The sequence below is a fragment of the Typopeltis vanoorti genome, chromosome 15 (assembly GCF_054136105.1).
Source record: "Typopeltis vanoorti isolate ZY-2024b chromosome 15, IOZ_Tvanoo_1.0, whole genome shotgun sequence".
In the NCBI taxonomy this organism is placed as follows: Eukaryota; Metazoa; Arthropoda; class Arachnida; order Uropygi; family Thelyphonidae; genus Typopeltis; species Typopeltis vanoorti.
The window spans coordinates 5,290,631-5,312,840 of NC_143563.1; the positions used below are offsets into that span (position 1 = coordinate 5,290,631).

Sequence of the window (22,210 nt, forward strand, 5' to 3'; positions counted from 1 at the left end):
TTCTTGGAGCTCTACTTCTTTTTTACATGTATCTCTCAAAACCCATTAGTTATGTCAGAGTAAGTGGCTATTGAAAATTACATGAGTAGTTTGGAGAATTAAATCATAAAATGAACTGAAACATAAACTTTCGTTGTAACAACCCAGTTTTCTTCTTTGCAGACTCATCGGGGCTTTGAATTTCCTGGCACAAGGCGATACCACGAACCACGAGCCAGCTGGAAAGGAGAAAGTGTTAACTTTCCACCTATCTATCCCAATGGATGGCTTCCGATTTTGGAATCACGTGAACTTCGAAGAGGAGAAGTTAAACCCGTTTATCTTCTAAGTATGATTGGTATTTGTAACTGATATATAACCTCCATAAAGTGTTTTCTATTATCACACTCTACGAACTTTAGAAATTAGTTTTGTAAACTGTTTTCTATGTTGGATGCCAACTGAATTATTGTAAAATTCAGTGAAATAACTCATAGTCAGGGAAAGAAAAAGTCAAATTACTCTAATACTAGTTTTATTAGAGAAAATAGTGCCATTTCTTTGCCTAATAAAGAATACAATAATAATAATCAATCAGCAAGAGCTTGTGTAGCTCAGTTGATGTGGCGTTTGCACATCACAGCACTTGACCGTACGAAGGAAGACTTTATTTCGAATCTAGTCATCGACTAGATTCGAAACACGTCACAGGCCGACTAGAGTTAGGGTTAGGAACCGCGAGATGGAGGCACTTGTTAAGCCATCTCTCTTTACTGTCTTTACTGCGTGCTGCTTAATTAGTGATAGCTTTGGGCCACCTATCTTTGATTGGGTACCAGTGGAGATTGAACTGCCCACTCAGTCTCCAAAAGTTAGATAGGGATAAAACGGCCTCGCCTACTCCCTATACGGGAATAAAAAGGCGTTAGCTGATTTTTGATTCTGATTTTAATCAATCAGCTAACGCCTTTTATTCCCTTATAGTGAGTAGGCGAGGCTTTTAACCCTATCTAGCTTTTAGAGATTGATTGGGCAGTTCAATATCCACTGGCAGCCAATCACAGATAGCTGGCCCATTACTATCAATAATCGTAGCGGCAACCGATGAAGAGATGGGCAAAAAGTGTTGTCATCTCCTAATGTAGGTTTCCTTGAGTTTATGGGGCAAAAAAAATCCGCTCGCCCTTGCTAGAGATCGACTAATTCAAGAACCAGTCCAAGAAAGGCTTAGAATAAATTCCTCCAGTTAGTGACCAGACTTGAACTTAAGTCCATCTTCGTGCGGCCTAGCGCAGAAGATGAAAGTGCTACTTCACTGAGCCACACAGGCTTATTATAAAAAAAGGAAACTGAATTCTGTTTACTGTTGACTTTACCTTTTTATTTTGGTATGATTCTGCATTTATAGTTCGTTTTTCTAAGCAAACTTTTCAATGTTTTTCTCTTTTAATAAGTATTTATTATTATTACTATTGTCACAGGCCATTTGCAAGAAATCTAAGGACTCATCGTGGGAAGGTCCTCTTCAGCACCACGCACTGTTTCTCCTATAATCCTCCACACAACGACACTACTGCCATTATCACACAACGCCATCCACCACAAACAAGAGTATTTTTATCTGTTAATTCCATGGGCACTCATGACCTAACTAAAAAACGATTAATATTAGACCGTGGGAAGGATGTTAACCTCAAAAAGGTTTAGAATCGCTAATTCAACCCGGGAAACATATAATCCTAAAGTATGAAGAGTAACTTGAGTAACTTTTTATTCTGTTCGGTGATGTGAGAAGTTGCAAACAGGAAACATCCCACGTCATTGGACAAAATAATTATGAAAAGCAGGAACAAGAATAATCGGACTCAAGTTACTAGTTGGGTTTGGTTAGTCGTGGTGGTCGTGCTTTTCATTTAACGAACAGAACAATAAAAACCACAACATGACAATGCGCCTGCACATTCAGCAGAACTAGTAAGGTAATTTAGTAATTTTTGGGCCAGCACAGTAGCTCAGTAGAGCGATGTTTTTCGTGTCATTGAAGCAATTTTCTTTCTACTTTTAACGTAAAAGAACTGGAAAAGACAAAATCGACTTAAAACTCCGATGACGATTGAAACAGTGTGTGGGAAAGATGCCTCCACCTTTATAAATAAAGGTGGAAGTAAATAAAAAAATATTTTTATTTACTTAAATAAAATAATTTAATAAATTTTTAATAAATAAAAAGAAAAAATACTTTTTCTATTTATCAAATGTTTACATTTATTTAAAAATTTTATTTTTAAAATAAAATTAAATGTAACTATATACTCGCAGCACAGTGAAATAATTTAGCACTAATTAATATTCAGTGGCGCACCCAGAAGAAGCGCCAAGGGGCCCTGGCCCCCTCCCAAAGAAAAAGGGAAAAAAATATTAGAAAATTGTCCAAAAATCTTTTCCTAATTAAAATTCTTTTTTTTTTTTTATTTATGTTGTGTCGTGTCTTCTATTTCTATACTACTTATGAATTAGCGATCATTGCAGATGCTCAGTCATTTGCAATGATCGCGAAATGCGTAGTGTGTATTCTCAAATCGTATACTCAACCCCCCCCCCCCCCCCAAGATTAAACCCTGAGTGCGCTACTGCTAATATTAATTATTTCGAGAAAGTTCATTACTAATCTGAATGAATTTATAGTATTAATTTGAACCTGTGCGTTCTAAAAATATCTGGTCAAACTGTCTTGTTAGAATTGCATGTGTTCTCATTCAATTTTTATTCAGTTGTTATGCAAATCGACTATAGAACCCGCACTATTTTCAGACAGTAAAAACATAAGTGTCAGGTTCAGAGACCACGAGATGGCAGCACTTCTCAGCCGCCTATCTTTACCTGAGACCATGTATAAGTGGTGATAATTTCGGGTAGCTATCTCTGAATGTCTACCGGTGAAGAGTGAATTGCTCACTCACTGCCCAAAAGTGGCTAAAATGGTCTACTCTCTATAAGGAAATAAAAGGCTTCACTATTTTATTCCCTATAAGCAGTGGCATAGTTAGGGGGGTGAGGAGGGGCGGTCCTCCCCGGGCGGCATTTTGAACCTTTTTGAACTATTGCAGTTAATTCTAAAATACAGTCTCGAGAACTCAGTTCCAAATATTGTAATACTACTGCGAATTTGCCTCAGAATTGATGTAAGTGTTGATAGTTGTTGTGAGAGGAGTTTTTCTAAATAAAATTGATTAAGAATTACCTACGTTACTATGAAATAGACTTCGCCAATGTCATCGGCGATTTTGTTAACAGAAAAGCAAGAAACATAACATTTTAGAATGCTGAAATTAAAGTTTTACTTCAAAAATAAACATAGCGTTTTAATTTATTTCCCTATACGTCGTTTTGACTCTTTGTAGTTTTTTAGTGTGTATTGAGAGGGGCGACAAACTCAGGCACCGCCCTGGGGCGGCAACAGCTCTAGCTACACCACTGCCTATAAGGGAATAAAATAGGAAAGAATATGATGAGTTAACGATCAATTCTTCTTAATATTCTTTTGTGACATCTAATCTTTGTTTCTAAATACTCTTCACTGTCTAATTAATTAAATTTTCTTTGAAATTATCCTTATGTAATGTTAAGAAAGGCTTTTGAAAGGATATCATCACATGGGATTATTTTTTAAACCCATTCTATTACTCGACATCATGTTGTTATGCAAATACAAAGGCTTTTGGTAATTAGATAGCATTCACTTTTATTGCGTTGTCTATAAACTTGCATTATACAGTGGACTGTAAGTGAACCCCAGGCGACATTTGTTTGCTATAAGTCTTGTAGCCTCACAAATGGTTTATTACTACTATTATTATTATTAATTAAAGCGTGACAATTTCGATCATTGGTAAACTATTTTGTGACTGACCCCCTTGACAACTGCCCAGGTTTAGTAGTGTTCTAAGAACAGACTGGTGGCTGAGAAGTGTCGCCATCTCGTGGTCCCCAATCTTAACACTATGTTTTTACTATCTGAAAATAGTGTGAGTTCTAGAGTAGATTTTCTTAAGTTTACGGCAAGAAAAACATAAGTTTCCGGGAGGGAAAAAAAAGAAAAAAAAACTTCTCCGTGCCAGAGATCGACTAACTCGAGAACCGGTAGAAAAAAGGCTTAGTAAAAATTACTCTAGTCTGACTTTCTTATATATAAAATTTTACAAATTTTTATGCCTTAATTAACTGGTATCGAACAACTGTGGAACAGTCTTTACAAACAAGGCAGTTTGATCAGATATTTTTAGAACGCACAGGTACAAATTAATACTATAAATTCATTCAGATTAGTTAATGAATAATATTAATTATTTCGAAATAATTAATATTAGTTACTTGTTTATTAATAATATTAGTAAATTAATATTGGTGCTGAATTATTTCAGTGTGCTATATAGTTAAATTTTATTTTATTTTAGAAATAAAATTTTTAACAACAACAAAATTATAAACAAAATATTATGCAAAATGGGGTTAGCTGAATGTAAACAAAGTCACACATTCCTCGTTGAATGAACAGAATTAGAAAATCATTTCAAGTTCAAGTTGAAGACACCTGCACTTACCAAATATGTTAAATAAAGTCGAATGGCTGAAACGGCGATTCGACTTTAACTGTACAAATGTGTCGAGGACTGTTGTGGTTTAATCTCATATACTATACTTCAGTAGGCTGCATTTTGTTAATTATATATATTTTTTTTCTTTACAGGTCAGGATTTTGCAGTGTTTCGTGGTGTAAACGGAACAGCATACGTGTTGGATGCTTTCTGTCCTCATTTAGGGGCGCATCTGGCAGTGGGAGGCAAAGTTGTTGAGAATTGCTTGAAATGCCCTTTCCATGGATGGTCCTTTAGTGGAGAAACGGGCCAGTGCGTGACTGTTCCTTATGTTAGAAGAGGTAGGCATAGATTGGCATTAAAATGGAATCCTCAGTTGAACTCAAGTTAAACTGTAACAAAATGACACTGACTGAGCTTAAAGTTGAGATAGTTAGGATTACTACTGAATTGATTAAGGCCCTGAGGTGAACGTATGATGTCAGTTAACTGCGTGTGCTATTCTCTCTGGTTTGCCTGTTTTTACAGGATAAAAAATTAAAAAATAAAAATAAAAATAAAAAAACGCCGAATTTCTGTGACGGAAGCTCTTCTGCCACTGGATGAGATTGCCTAACTCACCTTTATATGAAAAACCCTTTGCAAACCTGGATGGTTTCAAACGAAGGGTTACGTGGTCTAAGCCAGTGCGCCATGAAAGAGCATGACTATCTCTTAGTAACGAATACGGTCTTAAAAGTGGTATAGACTTAAAGATTCTTTTTAAATAATAAATTAGCCGACTTCGTATGAAGGTGGTAGGATTTTCTTTCAGAAACTGTTTCTTTTCCCTCCCCCTCGGGAATATTCGAAACTAAGAGATAATATATTGAGGTCACAACCTTAGCTCCACGACGTACTCTTAAATGACAAAAAAAAAAAAAAAAAAGACGTTATTAGTACCCAACTGACATCCAACAAATTAGTAAAAATATCAGAAAATCTTTCATCTATTATCAGAGTTTTTAACGTTCTCTTCAGATGAAAGAAACAGACATATCTCTGAAGATTACTCTTTCACCTCCAACTAAGTCCTGTTAATGAATTCTCAAGTCAAAAAAAAAGGACAGAAACATTTCAGGCTGGAATTCAAACTGTGGCCTTTTCCTACAAGGAGTTCAAGCCTTTTCATTCATGTTATCGACCACACCTAATTTTTCAGGTCATCCATTGTATGATGTCCATGATATTAAATTGGTTACTGTGTTAGTTTTAGATTTGATTTAATTTGCTGTAGAAACAAATATTGAACTGTTTCAATATTTTTATCACGCAAAACAGACATACCAGCCAGAGAAAACACGCAGTTGAAAGACAGCAAACGATCAGATAGGATTAACTGCAACTGGCCTTAATAGCAAATTTTGGTAATTCTAGAATTTGCTATGATGTCTATTTTGCTACAGGAAGCAACACTGACAGATTTAATTGAATGGAAAGTCACTACTCAATTCAGAAATGTATTTTCAAATTTAATTTTATTATAAATTAATTTTAAGTTCTTTGTTTTTTTGAATTTCGAAATATTTTAAACGAAATGTAAATTAATTCAAATATTAATCTTAACGTTTTCAATTACGAACGTGCTAATAATTACGAACGTGCTTTTTCTGGGAGCTCCATCCCAGAAAAAGTAATATTGCAATGAGACAATCTGTCAGTATTAACAATCTTACCGCTTAGAGAATATTGCGATTCTGTATATAAAACATAAATAAAAGAGACTTTTGAAGAAATTAAAATAAATGGATAAATATAAACTAATATGTGTTCACGTTAAGGTCGATATAATCTATTTCATACTTTTCATTATTTCACTGCATAATATTTTTAATGTTTTCACAGGCATTACTAAGTAGCAACGCAACGCCCTCTACGTGTATTTACTCATAGTTGAAAACAGCATAAATTCTTAATTTCATTAATGTTAACACTAAAAAAAAAAAAATCTGTTGGTCTTTTCTAGCGCCTGACTTCGTTAGTGTTAAGACGTGGCCTTCAACTGAGAAAAATGGATTCATATTTCTTTGGTATCATGCAGAAGGCAAACTCCCGTTATGGAATATTCCCGACATTCCAGAAATCATGACCCATCAATGGCACTATCAGGGACGCACTGAACACGCAGTCAATTGCCACATTCAGGTATATAAGGGCGCGCACGCGCTACGGTTATTTCATCTGTGTTAGACAAATTTAGTGTTAGTCTAATTAATTCTTGTTTTTATTTATTTTTATTTTTTACCTTACTTTATTTTATTTTATTATTTATTGATTGATTTATTTTGCTAGGAAATTCCGGAAAATGGTGCAGATATCAACCATCTCCACAGTATTCATTCCCCAGCAACCATGTTAGGCCAAAGCTTCATCTACCATGAAACTTCGATATGGCGATTCTTTGAACACCACTGGTTGTCCAAGTGGGAAACAAATCCATCTCATATCAAACACATTGCAAGCGTCGACATGGAGCAATCTGCCACTTTTTATGGGTTTCGTCTTCCTTTCCTGAACGCAAAACTTAAAGTGAAACAGGTCAGCGATTTGTTTTATGCTCCCAATATTCACAAAACATTGGTTGCCATGATTATTATTCTCATGTAGTTTTCACAGCATTGACACAACTTGAACTTCTATTCGATGAAGAGTAAAACACACACACACACACACACACACACACACACACACACACACACACACACACACACACACACACACACACACACACACACACACACACACACACACACACACACACACACACACAGATTTGAAACGTGATGGACGTATACCATTATGAAAATATGGTGCTGATTGAGTACTCATGAGCAATACATCAAGGGTTTGCAAAGAAGGATCCATGGATGTCAAACCCAAAGCAACTGTTGGTACACTAACTTATATTTTATTCAAAAATTAAAATAAAACAAAATAAAATAACTGATGAGTTGAGAAGGTAATAACATCCTGTGCAATTGCTGCGTTCTCAAAAATAATGGAGAAGTGCACAAGATGCAGTAAACTTGTAAATAGCAAGTACGCATGCGATGACATTGTAAGAAGATGTATATAAAAAGAGACACCAGTGAGTATCTTGTTCAGTTTAAACTAAACCAGTGCAGTACAGCTTGATGAATTTGAACAGAATAACAACAGTAACGGTTGAAAATCGATACTTGAAGGACGATTAATCTCACTACATTCTGTTTTTATCTGATGGGAAAAACTGGATATGACAGCAGCTTGACAAATCCCACAAAGAAGTCTGCATTGTCCGAACTGTACAACATGGTAGCAGAAGTGCGACGGTGTATGTGTTCCAAAGAGATGTTTTTCGTAGTATCGATTGGCACACTAATTTGTATCGATACACCGTGAGCAGAGAGGTGTATCTCCACGTTCTGGAAAAGGTATGCTGCATTGTTATCGCTGATGGAATTCTGTAGTAAAGGGCTACGCTGTACATGTTTCATCAAGAAAATGATCCTTCCTACCATCTAGGCGAATCTAATATGGCTCGGTTTGAAGATAATAATGTATCCTTAAATAGACTGGCCAACTCAGATTGCCGTTCTAAACTTGACTGAATATCTGTGGGATGAAATGTACAGTAACGGCATAAATTGTCCTTGGAAGTTGCTGTCGTCGTTTTAGAAGCACATACGAAACAACGAAGGTTAAAGGCCAATGCATGTCTGTCAATTGCGGATCGAATATCCAGAAGGAAAAAAAAAACATTTTCCTCAGTTTTGAGACCGACTAACTCACACTAACTCACTTCCACTCGAAAAGCTCTCATAAAGGTGATTTCTGTTGTAGACGGTATTGGAACCGAAGTATTTCGAATCAAAGGGCATCGCCAAAAATCCACTAAGCTAGAGGCTTCATCCCTCAAGCCTCCGTAGCTTTGTTAGAAGGACGCAGAACATTAATTATTTTTTTTACCACCCACAAGGCAGGGTGGGCTGTCCCCCCATTTCTTAAATATTATTTAGCTGTGTTTGTATTTCTTGTGTGTTCCAATAAGTTCAGCAATGTAGTGTATATGCATTCGATGCACTCCTATAGCACGAAGGACTATCTTGTCGTTTGCACAAAAAAAAAAAAAAAAAAATTCGAACGCGGAAAGCGGGCCAAGGCTTGCCTAGTGAATATCACAAATGCTTTAGAAAAAATGAGGCCGCAGGCTCGAATACCACCGTGGTCTTGGATATTTTATGAATGTTTTAAGTGCAAGTTTAATTTCAAACCTTTGTATGAGCCAAACCCCCCGCTTATCGGAAGTCTGAAGCGCTTAAAAAGTCCCATGTTTGGTTTCTAGAGATGGGTTTTCAGGATTATATAAAAAAAATAATTAAACAAAGTATAAAAATCTTAGAAAATAAATCCTTAACCCACGCAGGGTATTAATGTGCTGTAGGTTTACAAGACTTCATGAATGTGATCGGTAATAAATTTAAAAAAAAAAAAGTTTTTTTTTTAATTTATTACATTAAGAAGTTACGACAGTGCGTATTAGTCACATCGCACTCTGCAGAAAATGGTGTAATAATGTGAACATGTTTTGGCGGAACACACTTTGCCCCATTATACCAATCGACCTTAGCAATTATCGACGTCAACATTGTTCTTATCGACTGCGTGGATTATTTTCCTAGAGAACACACACACACACACACACACACACACACACACACACACACACACACACACACACACACACACACACACACACACCTACTTGTGGAATCAATGAAAAAGTTATTTGCCGAGCAAAGTCTCAGATAAAGATCTGCTTCTTCATCTTAGTCATGTTAGAGTTCCTTGTAGAAGTAAGCTTCAATCTCGACAACTGAATGTTGGGTAAATAATAACGCTTTAACTACTAGTTCTTCAAGGGCAAATTAATTATCTCGTTTTAGTTGGCAAATTTCTGATCATATTACTAAATTAATATACTATTTTTGCAAAGAAATATGTTGGTAGCTTTAAACTTGCTCCAGAAACAAGCACAAAGATATTTATTTTAAAAATCATTTATTTTAAATATTTATTTTTAAAAATTATTTTACACTTTATTTAAATATCTAACTTAGCATATTAATGAAAATAAAAATGTTTAACGACATAGAACACTTAAAAAAAAAAAAAAACTTGTAGTGTTTTTAATAATGTATTATATTGAAATAAGCGGATGGAATAGCGAGTATTTGATGGAGTTTTGCTCAAAAAATAAACAATAACATTGACTACTGCTTTGTCCACCAGAGTGCGCTTGCTTCCACCCTCCCAGCTGTCTGAAAATCCCTCTAGAAAAAAATAATTTTGGATAAATAAATACTTTGTTCATTCCATGCAAAAATCGACCATTATGCCCTCTCTTGATGAGTTATTGGACTTCTTGGAGGTATCCATCTCTCAGGAGATGGACATTATAATGTCCATCTCTCAGGAGCTCATTTTTGTATCCGGTTTACCCACTCGTCGCCTCACACTTATCATATTTCCGTTTGTTTTCATCAGGAGCCGAATGTAGACAGAACAAAACGGTCTTGCGTTATTAAAACTCGTGCGTACAGCGTTATCGATGTTGACTGCCTTAGAACAGCTTGACGAAAGCACCCATCTAGAAATTCTCACAGCGGCAGTGGCGTAGCTAGAGCTTGGTCACCCGGGGCGATTCCTGAGTTTGCCACCCCTCTCAATACACACGAAAAATACTACAAAAAGTCAAAACGACGTATAGGGAAATAAATTAAAACACTATGTTTATGTTTATTTTAGTTGTAAGTATGGTTGTTAAAAACTAATTATTAAGTAATAAAAATTATCAAGTTAACATAAATAAAAGAATCCTGGAAAAATAAAATTGTGTCTCATGTGAAAAGGGCCTTCCGGGCTGGACTTCCCCTCCGCCACCCCTGGCTACGCCACTGTACAGCGGACAAAACAAGATTAACCCTTTTGACATTTGTAGGGTAATATTTCAGTCATCATATACATGGGGGCAGAGCTGACTACTACCGGGTGCGTCCCCAGGTGGCAGATCGGGGAACAGCCTTCAGATCAGATATGGAGGCTAGCTGCGATATAAGCAGAGCAATCTGGCGAATAAGCAGCCGTGGGCCAACAGCGACTGAGCTATCAGAGTGTGGGGGAGCAGAAGTGGCAACTCTGTTTCACTTAAAACCTCACAAAGCCCAATGACAACTCGGTGACATGGCGAGTAGTGCCGCCATTAAATAAGCACCTGCTGGGGTCACTGCCCCTGACATTGGGAAGCAGCATTGTCAGTACTGACACAAGGTTGAAGCCAAATGATGACGGAAAAGCTTGTGATCAGAGATTTGCAGATGGCAATATGATTATATTGTGTACGTCTGTAATACTGCAGAGCAGAAAGCAAACGGAGAAACTACTGCTCTACCTTATCTCCAGAACAACCACCGTGGCGAGCAAACCCTTACAATTGGCCCCAAGTTCCCGGCGTCCCTTAAATGGGACAGGGGTGCGAAGAATCTTCGGGCTCAAAATGGTGTCCACTTTTAAAATTGCAACTTGGAATGTCAGAACTCTGTATGAAGCTGGCAAATTAAGAAATGCCACAAGAGAAATGAAGAGGCTGGCATCCGGATTTTGGGAATTTGCGAGACAAGATGGTCAGGATCTGGAAAGTGTCAACAAGATAATATGACAATGTATTACTCTGGGAATGATGAGAACAAACATCGACATGGTGTAGGTGTAATAGTAGATGAAGAAATCAATAAATCAGTAATAAATTGGATTCCATTTTCTGAAAGGATAATGCTGTTACAACTTAAGGGAAACCCCGTTAACATAAATATCATCCAAGCTTATGTACCCACATCTGACAAAAGTGAAGAAGATGTTGAAGAATTTTATGACTAAAACAGATTAAAAACCTAACAAAGAAGCATGATATAAACATAGTGAAGGGTGACTTCAATGCAAAAGTGGGAAGAGGGGGTGATGGAGAAATTGTTGGCGAACATGGCTTAGGCACCAGAAACGACAGAGGAGATCGCCTAGTCCAGTTCTGTCAGGAAGAAGATCTAACAATAGCAAATACCTGGTTTAAACTTCCACCCAGAAGACTGTACACTTGGAAATCGCCTCAAGATAACCAACGTAACATTGTCAGAAATCAAATTGATTATATACTGATAAATAAAAGATTCCACAGTAGTATAAAGAGTGCAAAGACTTATCCTGAAGCAGATATCTCATCAGACCACAATTCCATAGTTGCAGAAGTACGTCTTAGATTAAAATCAGCTAAAAAATCACAAAAGAAGAAAAAGAAAATTGATGTAGAAAAACTGAAAGACCCGAACATAAATAAAAGTGCCAAGACACAGCTTAACCTGCGTTTACAACAGATTAACATAGAAGAAAATAAAAGTGTGGAATCTCTTTGGAATCGCTTAAAGAATGCCATCGTAACAACAAGTATTGAAGAAGTAGGTTATGTGAATAATATAAAACAACAGGAATGGATGACAGATGAGATTCTTTCTCTTATTGATACAAGAAGAATGTACAAAAACAAAGACCTTGCCAGGTATACAGAAACACATAACATCATCAAGAAAAAAAAAAAGAAGCCAAGGAAAATTGGATGAAAAATTTATGTACTGAAATTGAACTGCTTCAGAAGAAACATGATAATTTCAATCTGTATAAGAAAATCAACGAAATTTCTGGAAAATTGAGGAAAAAGCAAATAGTGTCTCTAAGAGACGAAAATGGAAAAATAGTTCTAGAAGAAGAGAATAAAGCACAGATTTGGATAAAATATGTAACAGAACTTTTCAATGATACTAGACAGAAGCCTATAAATATAAAAGATAACATTCAAGGACCAGCAATCATGAAATGCGAAATAGAGAATGCTATACGAACAAGTAAAACAGGAAAAGCCAGTGGACCAGATGGTGTGCAAACAGAATTTTTAAAATTAATAGAACCAGATAACATCAAACTTCTTGAAAACCTATTTAATAAAATATATGAAAGTGATGAATTTCCATCAGATTGGCTCAAATCTACATTTATCACTGTCCCAAAGAAACCCAAAGCGAATTCCTGTGGTGACTTCCGACTTATTAGTCTAATGAGCCAAACATTAAAAATATTTTTGAAAGTAATTCAGAATCGTATTTATAGAAAAAGTGAAGAAACTCTAAGTGACACACAATTCGGCTTTCGGAATGGTTTTGGTACTAGAGAGGCCCTTTTCTGTACCCAAATATTGATACAAAAATGCGTAGAAAAACAGAAATCTGTCTTTATGTGTTTCATAGATTTTGAAAAAGCATTCGACAAAGTCAGACACACTAACTTAATAGAAGTCCTTCAACAAATAAGGCCTGACGAACAAGACATAAGACTAATAACAAATCTGTATTGGAATCAGTCAGCTACCGTTCAATTAGACAACATTACCACCAGTGATATTAACATCAAAAGAGGAGTGAGACAAGGATGTGTGCTCTCACCACTCCTGTTCAACATACATGCAGAGGTAATCTTTAAAAAAGCATTGGAAGAATGTTCAGAGGGAATCACAATAAATGGAAAGATTGTTAACAACCTTCGATATGCAGATGACACCGTACTAATTGCAGATAATATTATGGATCTCCAAAAACTCATTGACAGAGTATACATAGAAAGCCAAAGAATGGGAATAAATATAAACATCAACAAGACAAAATACATGATCATCAGCAAACATCCAGCCTCATCAATGAAACTGACACTCAATGGGAAAAATATTGATCAAGTGTCAAGATATAAATATCTTGGTTGCTGGCTTAATGAACGGTGGGATCCAGAAATAGATATAAAGACAAGGATTGAAGTTGCACGGCAGTCCTTCATGAAAATGAGAACACTATTCTGCAATAAAGACCTAAACATGGAAGTCAGATGCCGAATGCTGAAATGCTACGTGTGGTCTATTCTGCTCTTTGGAGTTGAAACATGGACATTGAAGGCGACAACCATCAAGAAAATCGAAGCCTTTGAGATGTGGCTATACAGAAGAATGCTAAAGATATCATGGACAGAAAAAATTACCAATAAAGATGTCTTAAAATCCATTGGCAAAGCTAAACATCTTGTACAAATAATCAAGAAACGAAAAACATCATATCTTGGCCACATCATGAGAAACAGCAAATACCAACTTCTACAAACTATTTTGATAGGAAGAATTGGTGGCAAAGGAACTAGAGGAAGAAAAAGAATATCATGGTTTGACAACATCAAGACGTGGACAGGAAAGAGCAGTGCACAACTGCTCAGATTAGCACAAGAGCGCAGTTTGTTCGCCGAGATGGTCGCTGACCTTCGATAGAAGATAGCACAATAAGAAGAAGATATACATGAAATAGTAAAATAATCTTCATGAAACTGCTTTTGTTGCTCAATGTTGACAGATCCCTTGACTTCGAAAACTCGCTTCGGATCTCGCGTAGGACGCAAAGAATCTTCTTAAAGACTTGTCAGTTGAAGTTGAGTTAGCCAGTCTTATACGGGGGTGGAGGGGATTTTTTCCCCCTGAACTCAGATTTTTCATTCCGCAAACGGGACAAGAGAACACACGCAGTTGACACACAATAAATATGTTAAGGCTTAAGACCTTATTTCTATCATTGTACCAAGAATACTTTGCAGGTCGTCGGCTTTTAGAACCTGTAAGTACCTCGATTATGGTTATTATTAATCTTCACGAGTCTGTAATAAACAAACCTGTTAATATGATGACCTCAATTACTGAAGTGTGTGATGTTACTTCATCTGTTTGTTTTGTACGTTATACTCACACTTCATTTTTTAACTTTCACGGCATCCACTTATGTGTCTAAATTTTGTGGTACCTTCATTAACAGGCCCTTTTCTTTCCTTGCAGATAGGTCCAGCTTTCGTCACCCTGCATTTCCAGACTAGATACGGTGAGGGTGTCTTCGTCCAGGGTATACTTCCAGAGGGACCGCTACGCAACCGTGTAATTCACCAGCTGTATGCGCATCCTCAATGTCCAAGACTCGTCAGTAGAATATTGTTGTGGTGCGAGGCAAAAATGGTAAGCTCTTGGTTAAGATAATTTAGAAAGAGAGAGAGATAAAGCAACCTTTATATCTCTCTTACGCTAATTTATTAGTAAAATAAGATAAAGGAATTTTCTATTTGTGCATTATATTCTTCTGTCTGTCAGCCATGATTGCTGCTGATAATAAAAAGCAATCATTTGCTAATTGCGTTTTGAACTTGAGCTTACAGCCGCCTCATGGCATAAGAAATTTCAGGGGAAAGATGTTAGTGGTGTATTCGATTAAAATTAACGGGTATCTAAAGGAAGAAATATCGGAATGTATTCCCATGGTCAAGAAGATCAATAAGGTTGGCGTTAGATGGATGAGTAGTATTAGGATTGATCTGAAAACAAATAAAAAAATAAAGAAAAATAAAATGTTATGGAAGATTTAGAAGGAGAAATTTGATCAGTACACTCATGAGCAATACAAAGTTCAGGCTAGAAAGGCTACCAGCATAGTATAAAAAAAAAAATTAGCTAACGCCTTTTTATTCCCGTATACGGGGAGTAGGCGAGGCCATTTAGCCCTATCTAACTTTTGGAGACTGAGTGGGCAGTTCAATCTCCACTGGTACCAATCAGAGCTAGATGGCCCAAGGCTATCACTAATTAAGCGGTACTCAGTGAAGAGAGACGGTTCAAATGTGCCGCCATCTCGTGGTTCCTAACCCTAACACAATATATTTAATGTCTGAAATAATGTGGGTTCTACGGTCGATTTTCTTGAGTTTACAGGACGAAAAACCCGAGTTTCCGGGAGGAAAAACCTGCTTGCCCGTGCCAGAGATCGACTAACTCGGGAACCGGTCGAAAAAAGGCTTAGAAAAATTTCCTCTAGTCGCCGACTAGACTCGAAACCAAGTCTTCCTTCGTGCGGCAAGCGCCGTGGTTGACAAACGCCACATCCACTGAGCTACACAGGCACCAGCATAGTAAGAAGGGTTAAATTTTGAGATGACCTTAGCCAAGAAGAGTGGGGTCGGTGAAAAGTTTAAGTGGGGGTGCTGCATATACAAAAAAAAAAAAAAAAAAAAAAAAAAATATATAAATTAAAAAAAAAAATAAAAAAAATAATAATAATAAATAAATTTAAAAAAAATCTTTTTTCCTAATCAGTAACCAATTTATTAATAAATAAATTTACATGTTAAAAAATTTCTTTATTAAAAATATTTCACCCTCACCACCAACAAACACCAATAATAAAAGTTTCGTATCTCACAGAAATAACGTGCGTAAGCATGCGATAGACTGCCCAAACGAGCAGTGTCGGAATGACTTGTAACGTGCAATGAGAAGCGCAAACGAATATCGGCGAGACCAGCTGCAATTGGCTCGATAATTCTGACACTGGGTTAGATCGCAGTGTATTTGTTTCGTGATAATTGAAAAAATATAATTATTTTCAACAGTGACACTCATCATAATTCAGCCTTGTATCTATAATAAATAAATAATTATATGCTATTTTAACAAAATAAAATAAGATTTACAAAAAATAGTTCACCCTCACCATGCACCAATAATAAAAGTTTCGTATCTCACAGAAATAACGCTCACAAACATGCGATACACTGCCCAAACGAGCAGTGTCGGAATGACTTGTAACGTGCAATGAGAAGCGCAAACATCGGCGAGTCTAGTTGCAATTGGCCGAACGCGATAATTCCGACACTGCGTTAGATCGCAGTGCATCTGTTTCGTAATCTAAAGCGTTAATCGAACAATTCCAATCATTAACTATTCAATCACTGTCGAAACATAAGCTGTAACCTTTAACATGTTGTACTGCATTTATATAATGTTGTAAGCATTCTTATTATTTATAAACACAAACAAAATTTAATTTTTTCATTTTTTCCTTGGGGATGCTGCAGTGTCGCAGTGCTAATTTACGAGCCGCCACTTGCCAAGAAGGTGAAAAGAAATTTAAAAGAATTCTTTCGCGACGTGCAAGTAAAAGGAAGAATGACTTTGGCAAGATAACTCTAGTGGACGCTGATTGTGTGGAGGTGACTGAGTCGGAGCAATAGCAGAGTTAATGAGCGACCGCTTTCTAAAGCCCGAGTGAGGATAATTCTGCGTCTGATGTAGCAGCAACTGATATGAGAATTGAAGTGAATGAATCAGAGGTATTTAGGGTATTTCAGAATTTAAATGCAAATACTAGTGTAGGTTTGGATGGGATATCAGCTTGGGCATTTTGTGACTGTGCAAAGGAATTGTCAATGGTTGGCTATTTAAGTCTGGGCTCTGGTAAGGTCCCAAGGGAGTGGAAGGAAGGAAGGGAAAATAGTTCCTCTGCATAAAGGAGGCTCCAAGACTGCGGTGGAAAATTACAGATCAATCACCAACTCGGGGTGGTATTATGAGTAGTATTAGGCGAAAGACAAAACTCAGGAATGGGTGGATAAGACTATATTATTCTATGCAGGTATTTTATTAAAGGTCCGTCTTGCTTTAGTAATTTATTAACTTTTTTATAATATGGTGACAGCTGAGTTGGACAAGGGGAAATGGCTACACAGTAATACTGCTGGATTTTGCTCAGGCTTTTGACAGGATACTTCGTGGAATACTGTTACGCAAATTCGAAAAAATGGAGATGGATATTAAATTGGTGATGTGGATACGAGAATGGTTCATGGACAGAGACCAAAAAGTAGTGTATGGAGGAACAGATTTTAGGATGTAAAGAGTGACCAGTGGTGTGCCGCAAGGGTCTGTTCTTGGACCATTATTGTTTACTTTGTACATAAATGCTATAAGAAATGACTCGAAGGGAGATATTCAGTTGTTTGCTGATGATGCAAAGTTGAGTAGCGCAATAATTAATCAAGCTGAAATAGAAAGCTTACAGAATGATTTAAATAAACGGGCAGTATGAAAAAAAAAGATAATGGATGTTAGTTCAATGTGGAAAAGTGTAAAGTTATGCATTTGGGGATTAAAAGTTTACAAGCTGTGTACCACATTGATGGAACTGTACTCCAAGAGATTGATGAGGCATGGGACAGTGGTGTTGGTGGACAGAGAGTTGAAGTTCAGATGACATATTGCTAAGGTGCTCAAGATAGCTCCATAGCATTACTTGGCGATTGAAGAACAGAATAACATGCAGAGATAAAGAACTTATTCTTCTTCTTTATGAGGCGTTGATACGTCCACATCTGGATTACTGTGGTCAGATCTGGTTGCCTGGATTCCTTGGGAAGTGATAGAAAAGATTCAGATGACAGTGAGTGGTGTAACGTGAATTGGTGAGTGGTGTAAGGAATGCTCCCTACATCGATAGAGATTACAGAGGTTGGTTGATGAGCGAAGAAGAGGGGATATCATAGAAACATTTAAGTTTCTATGATATCTAAAAGGTTTTTTAGTGATGGGAAATGTTTCAGCACTTGGCTGGAGGGACCAGAACAAGGGGTCATCTCTGGAAATTAAGTAAGAGTATGGTTTTACCAAGGCGTGAGGACTAAATTTTTCACTTAGAGAGAGTTGCGAATGAATGGAATGGGTTGCCAGAGTCAGTTGTGAGTGCTTAGTCTGTCAGTTCAAGAAGAGGGATGACAGATATTGTGTGGAGAGTTTGTGTCTCCCACGATGAGTCGAGTCCATGGAGATGTCCTTATAATAATAATATTAATAACTCTTTGCTTCCGCATTGTGATTCGAATACATAAAAGGGAAATACTCTAGGCCTCTCTCAATAAGGAAATTAACGACTAAAAAAATCAGTTATGTGTTCGTAGTTTGTCGGCTGAATTACAATAAATGCGAAATATACCGTTATATAAATATGTACAATGTTTTTATTTTCTATATTATGTTTTTTTTTAATTTAAATTTTCCCCATTTCCTCTTGTTTCTCTTTTAACCTTTATCATTTTAAGAGTTATTATTTGTGGCTGATCAGAATAATTAGCACAAAGTTGGTATCATCATAGCTTAACCGAAAAATCCTTTGGCATTAGCAATAGAAATAACAAAACATGAAGATTATAGAAACGTTTTTTAAGTTTCACTGAAAAATAGCTACGGGAACTTCAATGACACTGTCCACATTAGTTAAATGGGAATAATCATTTAATGAAGAATTAAAAAAAAAAAAAAAAATCAGAACCAGTCTTAAAACTTTTTGACTGTAGTTTGTTCTTTTCTTCTCCGAGAGATGGCGCTGCTGACTTGATCACTGCAAGTCTGTACATGAACGATGATACGCATGCGTTAAACTTAAATAAACATTTATTTGCGGTTCTTGTTACATTTAATCCCTCGGTTTCGTAAACAATCTGTGAAACTTATTTTGAAGTTGTAAAAAAATGAACACTATAATGAATGTGCCGAGTCCGACCTAGTTTTTAGCGCATTCTCTTCCAAACCCGTAGGCTGGCAGTTCGAATGCAAGTACAGTATGGATGCTTGTGAATGTCTTTATTTCATTGACAGGCGTGAGATCACAGCAGTGCTTAGCAGAAGTCTAACGTGACTTGAAATAAAATGCCATGTAAGGTTCCAGATTATGTAAAAATAAATAATTTTTTTTTTTTAAATCCTTAGCTCACCTACGGTTCTAGTATACATAGCAATATTTTAAATTATTTATTGCGCTTTTAGTATAAATTAAGTGATCCTTTCATTATCTTACAGTTTCAGAAATTGCCCTGATTTATATCTTGGTTTGGTAAGTTTATTCTTAGTTGAAGCACTCAATAATGGAGATAAAAATGACAGTCAATAAATCGTTACTAGCTACCTCGGGAACTTAGGATGACAATAATAATTATGGCAATTTTTCGAATGTTACCTTTTATTATACCTGTTAATTTTTATTGATTTTTGACTACTCCTTTCAATACATTTTCTTTCTTCTTCGTTGATATTTATCTCACGTTGCATATTTATGCATTCTCACTTTCCCTGGCTGTTCTTCTTTTAATTCTGCCAGTCTGATTACCATCGTAGATTTCTATGAGCACTTGCATTTATTCTGATTTTCAGATTCATGCAAAAATAGATGCTTTCAAAATTTAAAAGACGTCAGCATTTCTAACATGGTTTTACTTCATTTTCAGTTGGAGAGAGATGTCCTGATCTGGAACAATAAAAAATTCCTTAACAAGCCTGTGCTGGTGAAAGAGGATCTCCCGATTTCTCGCTTCAGACGATGGTACGCGCAGTTCTATTCCGAAAACAGTCCAAGGCTGTCCAACTCGAAAGGATCGGACTTAGAGTGGTGACCATTCCACTACTGTAGACGGATCAGGCTGCGAACGGTATGATTTCAAGCGAATTTATGCCACTCTACCATTATGGATAGAGATAACGTTCTACCTGTTGTGGTTGATCATTCTAAATACTGCAGTATCTAACACGGACTTGAAAACATTTTCAGTTCGTCCATGTTCTTTGAAATGCTGTGAATGGTGAGATTCACACAATAACGTCAGCAATGAATAATAAACATCATTATTAACCAAGTTCATTAGAAACCTAACCTAGGAAAAACATGTCTAGCAGATTTCTAAAAACAAGCATCCCAAAAATTGTTCCTAAAATATCACCTTAGTAAGAAATCAATAAACCAATCATACGAGAGAATTAAAAGAAAGTGGAAACAATATAAAAAGAGAAATTTGTAAAATCGTGTATTAAAATAATAAACTAAAAACAAGCAATATTTATTCCAAATTTCGAACCACTTCTGTTCAATTCAATTGAATAAGTAATTTGCATATTATATGCTTCCAAGAATTTTCTATGTAGTCTTCTGTACTGGAAAGGCTTGGTTTTTCTCATCTTAAATATGAAGAGAACATTTACTCGATTCAGTTAACATAAACTGTTGCGACTGATATTTTTTCTCCATGCAAACGCTATCAGAGGACGAAACCCATACAAATATGATCCCAAGAAACTTTATACTCGGTTTTAATCCTTTTTTAATCCAAGTAAGCAAAACAAAATTTTGCGCGTGAAACGTATTATTTTGCGCTTTAACGTATAATACACCCAAGATAAAAAACTTGCTACATCTTTCTCTCATCCAGAGATTTTTATTAAGAAGGGCAAGTACCTTTTTGTCTATTTGTATGTAAGATATATGTGATTTCTGCATTACTTCAACCTTGGTATCTCTCCCGGGTCTGGCTCCCACTGATGAGATCTCAATAAAGGTCGAAACCGTCTGGGTAGTGGCCCTTCCCATTATGCATTGCATTATATACACGCCTGAAAAAGGAGTGTGCTTTGCATTATGGGAAGTGATATGAAGTCATTAGCCTCTATATACAAGTAGCTTAGACGTGAATATTTTTCAAGCGCAAAACTGTTTGCTTGTTTAGGAAAAGCATTAAAATCAAGTATAAAATTTCTTGGTATCTTTAACACACACACACACACACACACACACACACACACACACACACACACACACACACACACACACACACACACACACACACACACACACACACACACACACACACACACACACACACACACTTATCAAACCAGTCTTATTTCCTTGAAATATAATCAAAGAATTTTTTCTGTGGTTTTAATGATTTTTTTTCTAATTTTTATGGTGTTTAGAAAACCAGTGTTACAACTTTTAATGTGAGATGAGGTAGATGGATTAAGAATCAAGGAGAAAAGTTCATTTCTGTCCATCTACTTGATTCGCACTTCTGCCAATTTTTTTATTTTTTTATTTTATTTTATTTTTTGATATAAATCGTAAGACATTTAGTATAAGGCAGTGATTCTCAACTTACGGGGTGCGTCCCCCTTTGGGGGCCGCGAAGAAAGTGGAGAAAGTGGAAATCAAAGGAAATACTGAAAAACTTTATTGAAACAAAAGCATTTATTGAAACTATTTATGGACATAAAAACAATATAAAATATAAAATACGCTCTGAAAATAAAATAATAAAATGCATAAAATCCACTGTATTGAATACACTAGTTATGCTTACGGGAACATTATCAATATTGCAAAATATACCGAGCAACTAATTAAAACTAAACAATAACAATGAATCTAAAAAGTAATAGCTTCCTTGGGCCTGTGTTGCGGAGCAAAGCGTTTCATATTATTATTATTATTATTATTATTATTATTATTATTATTATTATTATTATTATTATTATTATTATTATTATTCGTGACACCTCCAAGGAGCCTGAAGACTCATCACGGGAGGACGCCTATTGTACAACTCTCCTTTTCCACCACTACACTGAACCTCTACTACCAATCATCTACATCAGCGCCATCTACTGCCCACCACCACCACAACTAGTATTTTTTGTCTGTAAATTGCGTGATGGTGATGCATTGGAAATTGACACTCTTAGTTCTCTTTCTATGTTTAACTGAGATCCTAATTTTGCTTTTAAGGCGAACATTGCAGAAAACCCGATTTCACAAAGATAAAGATGTTGGAAATGGAAAAGTGCACGAAAA

General features: G+C 36.2%; 1 protein-coding gene across 1 annotated transcript; it reads left to right on the top strand.

Moving 5' to 3' along the window:
- The first annotated feature begins 26 nt into the window (after positions 1 to 26).
- LOC150098322 (cholesterol 7-desaturase nvd-like) lies at positions 27 to 19,982 on the top strand. The gene is made up of 6 exons (XM_090405150.1): positions 27 to 59; positions 163 to 328; positions 4,727 to 4,915; positions 6,580 to 6,758; positions 6,906 to 7,151; positions 19,818 to 19,982. Exons 1-6 carry the CDS (start codon positions 27 to 29, stop codon positions 19,980 to 19,982), a joined length of 978 nt encoding a protein of 325 aa, XP_090261276.1.
- The last annotated feature ends 2,228 nt before the right edge of the window (positions 19,983 to 22,210 follow it).

Excerpts from the sequence above, each read along its gene's own strand:
- LOC150098322 (XM_090405150.1), top strand. The coding sequence starts at position 27 with ATGTATCTCTCAAAACCCATTAGTTATGTCAGA. Across the intron at positions 4,916-6,579 it reads TGTTCCTTATGTTAGAAGAG|CGCCTGACTTCGTTAGTGTT; the intron begins GTAGGCATAGAT and ends GGTCTTTTCTAG. Across the intron at positions 7,152-19,817 it reads CAAAACTTAAAGTGAAACAG|TTGGAGAGAGATGTCCTGAT; the intron begins GTCAGCGATTTG and ends CTTCATTTTCAG.